Source organism: Panthera uncia, chromosome X, assembly GCF_023721935.1.
Source record: "Panthera uncia isolate 11264 chromosome X, Puncia_PCG_1.0, whole genome shotgun sequence".
Lineage (NCBI taxonomy): Eukaryota > Metazoa > Chordata > Mammalia > Carnivora > Felidae > Panthera > Panthera uncia.
Window position 1 is genome coordinate 43,148,412 of NC_064817.1, and position 8,902 is coordinate 43,157,313.

Consider the following 8,902-nt stretch of genomic DNA (forward strand, 5'->3'; position numbering starts at 1 on the left):
TGAAGCCTGACTTTAGGGGAGGAGACCTTACACAGCCAGCTTCCTGGGGGTGTGACTTACACAGCCCCATGGGACCCCGTGCTCGCAGGCATTGCACACCTGGTTCCATGCTCTGCTGTCACCCTCTTGGAATTCTTCATTTTTTCACAGGGAGACCCACGTTTTCATTCTCCACTGGGCCTGTGCAATTAGGTGCCTGGATCTGGGTCAGGAGCCTAGTGTGGGTGAGAGAGGGGAACCTCTTCTCAGGGAAAAGAGGCAATGGGGTGCAGGGGTCCTTAGTACTACTCTCTCCCTCTTCTGAACCTGGGACCTCGTCCCCTCAACTGAGGACGTCACTGAGGGGCCTGAGAAAGTTCCACTGTCCCGCCTGCCACTGAGCCCTCCCAGGTGTCTCACCTTGGTCCACGGGAGGAACTGCAGTCCCCACCCCACTCCCGCAGGGATCACTCAGCCCTTCAAGACACCAGGACTTAGGCCTTGCTTTGGCTTCACTGGGAGAGCCCTGTTTCCAGTGAAGAAGAGCTCCAGAGCCCACCAACAGGCCTCGGGTCATGGTCACAGGCAACGGGCTGGTGAGCTCTACTTTCATTAACCCTACTCTGTCGGGAACAATGGCTCCTCCTTCCACCTGCTGGAGGGCTGAGAATGTCGCTGAGGCCTATCTCCTTGCCCTGAAGACTCCATCTGAGGGAGGGATGAGATGCTGAGGTTGTGTGGAGGATGAGGGAAGGGTTCCCTTAAGATGGCGCCTCCAAAGATGGGGTGGAGGAGGCGGGGATTGGTGAATGTCTGTGGACCTTGTTGTGTGGTGGGAGGGACCGTGGCACCAACCCACAGCCTTCCACTCCACCCCTTTTCCCGCCACCTCCCCCACCACTGGCATCTAACTGGGGTTGTACCACGTGGGAAATCATGTAACTCTGTGGACTGGAGCCTCTCGAAACTCACGGTCTAGGCACTCAGCTGGCACCTCCGCATCTCCCAGCACTGTACCCACACCTATTGCCTTCCATGCAGAGGCGGGGCATAGCCATCTCAGAGCACCCGACCACGTGCTCCTCAGAGCACCACGTGCGCAGGTAAAGGAAGAAACTTCCCAAGTAATTTTGCAACTTTAATGTAACACCGATACCAAAAACATGAAAACACGACAGAAGCGCACAACAACAGCACACAACCAAAGCAGGAAGGGCAGAGAGAGCTTCATCTGGCATGCCATCTCAGATGGGCAGGGAGAAGCTGCCTAGAGTGCTGTGTGAGGGAGGGATCTGAGGAGGCACTCTGGCCTGGTGCGTGACGGCCGCAGTCCATCAGCGCTGCCTGCAATGCAAGACACAAAAGCTGACGCAGAAATACAAATATATGTGAAACGGGGAGGGACGCAAGGACAGAACAAATGTCTTTCACACTCTCTTGGTTCCCCCACTGCTTCCAGGCCCTCCCCCGACTTCTCACAGCCTCCTCCCACACCCTCCTGCAGAGTTTCATTTAGCGACTGAAAACCTTACTGGATCCAGGAGAAGAAGTTGGCACTCGTTCTGGCGGCATTTCTGGTCCGGATGGTGGAGCTGGTGCTGGGCCCATCGAGAATGCTGGTGCTGGCCCCACCGTTGGTGCCACTGCTGACACCAGCCCTCCAAGTGGCTCTCCTGTTGGCACGGTTGCTATTCAGAATGTACTGATGGTATCTGGCCCAGAAAGCGAAGGGAATCCTGGCCCAGGCATCGCCAAAATCTCCGTCCTCATCCCAGGTCAGGAGCTCCACCTGTATGTCATCCCAGCTCCACCGTCCAATCAGAGCTTCGTCCCCGATATTCATCTGGGCCCTCATCTGGGCCCTGGCATGCTCCTCAGCCATATCCACATCCATCGTCTTGAATGCATCATCCACAGCCTCCAGGAAATGAGCCTTCCACTCCCGGGGGTCTCGGTTCTGATTCTGCAGTAGAGTGACAGCGACCATCCAAACAGCTAGCCCACCTCCACTGAGCACCTGCTTCCTGCCATACACCCTCCTGGGAGCTGTGCATAATCATTACACAAATAAAGACCGCTGGAGTCTGACTCTCCCGTTATTCCAGGCCAGTCCAGGGGCTTCACCCCATCCCTCCCGCTTACTAAGTCTGTGAACTTGTGTCAGTGACCTACTTAGGAACCTGTCAGTATCCTCACTGGACAGACAGTGGGAGGAGGCCGTGACCAAGAAACAAAGAAGGTACAGCAAGGACCAGACCCAGACCCCATCGCCTGGCCCCAAACAGAGGCTCTCTGTTACCTGGGCAATGAACCGCAGCACCCTCATCTTGCTGGTCTCGTGGCGGGCTCGCAGGCCCCAGAGGAACTCATACTCGGGTGGGCTGCTATTGGGGACCTTCTTGTACTCCAGGTACCTCAGGGCAAGAGGAAGAGAAACGTTTGCTTCCAGCCAGGCAGACCTGTTGTTGCACCAGTGGCTCCCAGGTGGCCCCTTTCCAGCCCGATGATGCAGCTCAGCTCCTGGGGGAGGATGGTCCTGACCTCCAGCCCATGCCTCACTCCCACGCTCACTCCTAGGGTTTCTGCCTCCACGATTGAGGCCTACAAAGCCTTAGGCCGCCAGTCCTGCCCAGAAGCCACGTGGAAGTGCAGGGTGGGACACGTGTAGGGTATCTGTTCATAGGAAGGCCACAAGTTTGTGCCCCTTGTCACAATGCACCCAGAGTCCCGTTGGGTGTGTTGTAAACAGAGGAGCCATTTCATCAGGCACCCTGCTCTGAGCTCACCCCAGTGCAGGGTGTCGTCCATGGCCTGGCGGAACCCCAGGACGGCCCACTGCAGAGAACAACTGTAAAGGGAAGAAGAGCAGCACACTCCGCCCATACCCCTGACGGTGTGCGCGTGCACGTGTCCGTGTGCCTGTGTGGGTGCGCGCATGTTCTCCAAGGACCAAGGACTGGGTGGGCCCTAACCAGAAAGCCAGGAGGGCTGGGCTCTAGGACCAAATGGGGCGCTTACCTGTGGGGGCCACGCTCAGACTTCCACCCTCTGAGTCCCCTGTTCCCGGGATGGAAAGCAAGGGAAATTCTACTACAGCCTATGGGGCAGGTGCCAAAGGGCATGGGGGTTGTAACACACCCTACACCGTGTTCTCTGTCAGCTTGTACTCCCTTTCCCCAAGACCAAGCTGGATCTCTACTCCTCGCCAACACTCCAGCCGCCACCCACACTCACACCAGGGACACCTATCCCTCTGGTGCTAAGATACGGGATGGAGAATGGCTTCTCGGCCAGATCGGCACACGAGGAATGCACAAGCATGAGACAAAGTTAACCTGGCCAATACTTACTTCTGCTTCACAAAGTCCTCTGTAATGAGCTTCCTCAGATCGCCAAGGAATGGGTGCCTCACCCTGAGGGCAAGGAAAGGAATCCATAACAAGAACAGTGGCAGTGAGGGACACGTGGGCGGGAGCACTCCCTGGCAGGATTGAGAGCTGCCCAGCCTGTGGGGCATCCCCATGGAGGCCTGGGGTGGCACCAGGGGCCGCACGTCAAGGATGTCAAGGATACCCTAGGCAAGGGTTTGGTGGAATCCCTAAATCTGATGGTTTCTCTTACATCTCATCTGGGGACAGAGAGGGGATGTGGAGCAGCGAGGGGCTGAGAGTTCAGGACCATTTCCCCATGCACCGTGACGAGACCCTTTGCCTCTACCCAGTCCAGGACGTCCACTCCCCTGGCACCTGGCCACCAAGCTACTGCAACCCTGGTGCCACTGGTGCCCAAGGACAACACTGAGGGGTGGGAGTCGAGAGCCCAACCATACCCAGGGCGCAGTCCCATCTTGCGTAGTGCCTCCCAGAGGACAGCTGTGAGGGGAGATGAGATACAAGAATTGCACACACAAAGCTGAGACTCTGGGCGGCAGCCCCCCCCCCCCCCGCCCCCGGCGGCAGGTCTAGCCACTCACCCTCGCTGGCACGGTTGCCATTCATGAAAATGACTCCCAGAATCACCAAGAGGAGGCTCAGCCTGGGGGTGTCCTTGGTCCTAAAGGTGGAGAAAGACGCATTCTATCCGGCAGGCATCTGCCCGAGGGACTAGGATCGGTTCACCTGACTAGCCTTTCCCAGATGGCTGGGCTACAGAGCGGTTCTTCCCACTCTGCGCATGGCTTGTTCTCCGACCCAGACCATCTTTTCCTCTGTCTGAGACTGAATCGCTTCACGCATCAAACGTAGATGCGAAGAGCCCCTCCCAGAGTCGTGTCCACAACAGGGTCAGGGCAGGGAGCAAATGCTTGGCAACAGTGTGTCCACAGGAGGCATATCCAGACCTTCCCCGCCCTTCGAGCACCGGGAGTTAGACTGGACGGGAAGCTTCCTTCTCCCAGGACCACTCTGCCAAGCCCAGGCCAGGCACGTAGCAGGAAGGGACAGGCAACAAGGAGCCTGCTTTCCCAGAAGATGGGGTGAGGAGGTGGCCGGGGTGGGGGTGAAGCCCTGAGAGCAGCCAAGGCTTGACCCCAGGCTCCTGCCCTTTCATCCCCTAATCACTGGGCACCACTAACTGTGGGTAGGAGCTGTGCCAGGCACCAAAGCCCTGTTTTCCCGTTTCTCCGAGAGGAAAGGGAGAGGCACCAGCGAGGAACCCACAATCCTCTTGCCTGCCCTTTCTTACTTTCCCAGGAGACGAGCTGAGGAATCACGTGTGCACACGAGAATGTACAGGTGTTCTTCCTTGTCAATTTCCTTCAGGTGGATCCCAAACTTCTACGTGGGGGAGAAACCAGAACAGGACATGAGAAACCCACGCTGCCTGTCCCGCAGGCAGTCCTTTCATTTCCCGTCAGAACTCTCAGCCGGGACCCCAAAGTCACGCGGAAGACTGAAGAAGAGAGGCCGAAGAAGAACTGCCCTGTGGGAGCTCTGGCACCGACCAAAGCAACAGGACCCACTTCAGGGGACAAGAGACACTCAAAAGAGCATGAGGGAGAGGACCCCGCGGGGGATGGAAGCATAAGGTGGACGCTCCCAGGTGGAGAAGCTAGGGAGGGCTTCCAGAGCAGGTAGTGCCGGAGGTGGGCCTCAAGGGGCTGCAGGGTGCAAGGCCTGCCTGCAGCTCTTGTACTACAGGGAGCTGCCCCTGTCCCTTTGCCCACCTTTTCCAGAGTGTACGTTGCTCGTTCAATGATCTCAGGGAAATGTTCGTCGTATTCTCGGATGACATCCTTCATCATGTCTGCGGGAGATGAGAGGTGGAGAGAGCACCAGGGCTGAGCAGGGGCCAAAGAGCTACACCCCCTCAGTCAGCCTCACTGAGGGGAGCACAGTTGGGACCCCCGTACTGTGCAAATGGGAGCGATCAGCTGGGCACACTGGGTGGGGACATGTGATGCGAGGCCCTGCAGGGTAGGGATGGGGACGGGGGAAGGGCAGGGCTCAGGGAGGGGGTGCAGGTTGCCCACCTGAGCGCTTGATGGGAATCTTCTTGTAGTCCTTAATCATCAGATATTTCACCAGTTTATTTGCCTGGAGGAGGAGGAGCACACGGGGAGATCAAGGCATGGCTGACCTCCAAGAACTGGCCCATAGGATAGGAGAGGAGGAAGATGGGGGAAAGGCAGATTTCTTACCCTCTCTTGCAGAAGGGTCACGTTGCGGGGTGGCAAGCACAGGACATGTCTTGAGGGTACCTGGGACCTCAGGGCCATCGGTGGCCGGGGAACCATATGAGCCCGCACTGTCATCGGAGGCTGCGATGGTCTCCAGGTCGGTGGGACCGCAGGAGGCTCTCTCTCTTCCTCGCTGCTCTCATATTCGTCATCCAGGTGCTTGGACTGTAGCATTAGAGAGAGAGAAGAGACCCAGGGCTACCAGACTCACCGTGCAAAAGTGCCCAGCACACGTCTTAACCAGAAGAGATACTTGGAAATGAGGGTAGTACAAACAGTGGATGACATGTGCTGAGTGCTTACTATGTGCCCCTCCCCTCCCCTCCCCTCTTCTCCCCTCCTCTTTTCTGTCAGCTTGTGCACGTTGGTCCAACACAAGTTTGCTAGCATGCTTTGACCCCACGAAGTCTCTGCCCTCAGGCCTGACGGGAGAAGAGGTGAGGGGAGGGGAGGGGAGAGGAGAGGATAGAGCAGAGAAAGGAGGGGAGCAAGGGGGGGGGTGCAGACAGCAGGGAGGTCTCACCTTCTTGGTCCTCTTGCCTCCCATCCTGACCCAGGGCTCAGCACTGTGCTGGGCAGGGGCAGCTGCACCCTCAGGCCCAGGGATGCTTGTGGACATCTTGGTCTTGGCAGCAGCTGCTGTCACAGCATTCTGAGGCTCCACCCACCGGGTCTTGGCGAGAGCCTTTCCAGATTTGGTCGTCTTGGGCCGGGTGGCTGCCCCCTCCCTGGCAGGTGCTGCCTGGAGCACCCTGGAGGCAGCACTGGGGCCCTCTGTGGCAGCCTCTTGGGCCGGGGCGGGCCTCTTGGAGCGAGAGAAGGCCATGCCACTGACACCTGCCGGCTGGGTGAAATCAAAGAGATCGTTCTGACCCAGGAAGGCTGTCTTGGGCCGGGTGGCATCCATCTCACTGGCACACGGAGCCTGAGAGAAACCACAGGCAGCACTAGGACCCTCAGTAGCAGCCTCCTGGGCCTGGGAGCCTGTCTGGGGCTGTGTGGACTTTGCTGGAGCCCCTGGGGCGGCCATCTCACTGGTGACTAGCATCTGGGAGATGTGTGGAGCAACAAGGGTGGTCTCAGGGGTGGCTGCCTGAGCCTGGGCCGCATAGGTCATGGGCTGGGTATCTGCTCCTGAAGCCTGGTCTGTGGCCACTGGGCGGTTAGTGACCACCTGATTGTAGGTGGCACGGGCAGCAGCAGCAGCGGCCCTAGCAGCACGATTGGAGGCGGCTGCGCGGGCTACGTTGACAGCATGGGCAGCAGCCTCATTGGCAAGTGTTTCTGGATCCAGCTGAAATGCCTCCATCAGAGTCCTAGCTAGCATAGGGTTTTCCACTTCCCAGGGCTCATTCTGCAAGGCCAGACAGAAGGGTAGGGGAAGGCAGACAGTTCTACAAGCTCACATCATGCTTCCCACCCAGCCTCCTCCCTGCAGCCAGCTCCCAACCCCCACCCCCCGTCTGTCCCCCTACCCCGGACTTCCCAAACCCCCTTTCTCTGAGCAGGAGAGGGAATGCTCCGGAAGCTGGGCAGTCCTTCCCCATTCAACCCTCCCATTCACCACCCCCCCCCCCAAAGCAGCTTCACAGGGGAGAAGGCCCAGGGCCAGCAGGTGGCCAACAAGGAGCCTCACCGATAAGATGCGAAGGCCTGGACCCAAGCTCCCAAAGGCTCTGAGGATACGGATGTCAAAGCTGGTGAGGGTGCCATAGCCTCCAAAAGCACCAAATTCTTCATAGTCATTTCCTTCAACCATCTCCTCCTCCCCGACTTCATCGCTACCCTCATCCATGTCTTCAACGTTGTAGGTTTCTGATTCCATGCGGTAGCTTCCCTCAGCCATGCTGGAGGGGGGGGGGGGGGGGGGCCCAAGGGAAAGGGGGGCTGGGCGGGGGGGGGGGGGGGAGGCTTCTTCAGGGGGGGGGGGGCGGGATCCAGTGGGAGGTGGGATCCCTCAGGAGGAGGGAGGCTGCAATCATCAGGTTACTAGGCAGTACAAGGCAGACAGAGGGGGGGAGGGGGAGAAGGGAGAAGGGAGGGAGGGGGTGTCTGTTGGGTTAGATTCTGTCAGAGACGCAGCACTAGGAGAGGGATAGCGATGGTCTCCCTGCACTTAAAGGGGAGTTCAAGAGGGGCACGCTCCCCGTCCCAGCCTCTAGATTTGAATAGGGGGTGGACTGGTGGGCTTGGGTCTGAAGAGTCCCAAAGGGGGATGCATTGAGAGAGGGAGAAACAAAGGGCTTGAATTTAACGACGAAGGGGGAGAGCAGATGACATGAGAGGGCTGAGACTACTGGGACCCCGGAAAGCTATGGGAAACTGAATCCAGAGACCCTCTGGCTAGGTCCAGGCGGGGGCATTCAGCTGGTGATTCAGGTCTGGGTTGGGCTCATACAGGAGCGCTAGGGGTGAGAAGGGTGGGGGTGGGGGCTCGGATTAGGTGAGGCATGAATTAGAGCGCTGGAGGTCTCAAACCCCAGGATCGCAACTCCAGGAAGGGGCCCACGGGGTCAGCTTGGTTGGAGTGATCTAGGAGTGGTTGGGGTGGGGGTAGGGCCTCTGCTCTAAGATAGCTCAGCAGGGTGCACACGGGTCTGCTAAAGGGGTTCGGATTGTGGGCTCCAGTGTAAGTGGGGATCAGAGAGCCTGAGTCTCCTGTTGGAAGACTCTCCTCTCCTGTTGGAAGAGGTCGGTGCGGAGGGGGGGGCGGGGGGCAGAGTGTCCTACCTAGACCGTGGGTCTAAGCGGGCTCAGGTTCTGAGTGCCTGGGCTTTGTTCAGATCCGGCTATTGGGGGAGGGGAGGGCGCACCGTGCCGGGTTCCACTCGTCCTCTCCCGGTCCAGTCCGAGGCTGGATTCTTACCTTCCCTGGGGCTCCAATGGCGTCCGTCCTCAGCACCAGGAACCCCGCAGCCGCGCCCTCGCCTACTGCTGCCAGCACAGCAGCTCCGACCACCCCGCCCCTTTTCTCCGCGCACCCCCCCGCGTCTGGGCAGCCTGCGCATGCGCGGACCCCTCCAGCCCGCCCGCTTTCCCAACAAAAGCCCTCTCCACCAGGTCCCCAGTGCGCATGCGACTCCAAGAGTGGGTGGGCGGGGTGGGGGGTGTTTTCTCCTTCCCGCCCGAGACCCCTCACCCCTCCTCTGACCGCAGGCTCGCGCACTCGCAGCTCTGGGTGCAGTTCGACCACCCAATCATCTACCCTCGGTGCCCGCACTTCTGCACAATGCTTCTCGTCCCTGC

General features: G+C 59.0%; 1 protein-coding gene and 1 non-coding gene across 3 annotated transcripts; both read right to left on the reverse strand.

Annotated features, from left to right (window-relative positions):
- Window positions 1-1,104: 1,104 nt before the first annotated feature.
- On the reverse strand, window positions 1,105-8,627 carry LOC125931693 (melanoma-associated antigen D4). 2 transcript variants are annotated; one of them, XM_049643860.1, is made up of 13 exons: window positions 8,523-8,623; window positions 7,293-7,503; window positions 6,180-7,010; window positions 5,618-5,821; window positions 5,450-5,513; window positions 5,144-5,223; window positions 4,663-4,754; window positions 3,953-4,032; window positions 3,809-3,851; window positions 3,330-3,392; window positions 2,279-2,393; window positions 1,512-1,942; window positions 1,105-1,323 (listed from the first exon to the last, which is right to left on the reverse strand). In XM_049643860.1, the coding sequence occupies exons 2-13, from the start codon at window positions 7,500-7,502 to the stop codon at window positions 1,314-1,316; spliced, it is 2,223 nt and encodes a 740-aa protein (XP_049499817.1). In that variant the 5' UTR covers window position 7,503; window positions 8,523-8,623; the 3' UTR covers window positions 1,105-1,313. The 2 variants fall into 2 exon arrangements, with proteins under 2 accessions (XP_049499817.1, XP_049499818.1); XM_049643861.1 differs by lacking the exon at window positions 1,105-1,323 and having other exon boundaries at window positions 1,508-1,942; window positions 8,523-8,627.
- Window positions 2,640-2,768, reverse strand: LOC125932477 (small nucleolar RNA SNORA11). The gene has a single exon (XR_007460638.1). It is a non-coding gene; the product is annotated as a small nucleolar RNA SNORA11 (small nucleolar RNA).
- Window positions 8,628-8,902: the final 275 nt, after the last annotated feature.

What these genes read in the sequence shown, in the direction of transcription:
- LOC125931693 (XM_049643860.1), bottom strand. Translation starts at nt 7,502, where the DNA reads ATGGCTGAGGGAAGCTACCGCATGGAATCAGAAACCTACAACGTTGAA. An exon ending in CAGGCCTTCGCATCTTATCG is followed by an intron (nt 7,011 to 7,292) that starts GTGAGGCTCCTT and finishes CTGGCCTTGCAG; the next exon opens with AATGAGCCCTGGGAAGTGGA. An exon ending in TGACCCTTCTGCAAGAGAGG is followed by an intron (nt 5,514 to 5,617) that starts GTAAGAAATCTG and finishes CTCCTCCTCCAG; the next exon opens with GCAAATAAACTGGTGAAATA.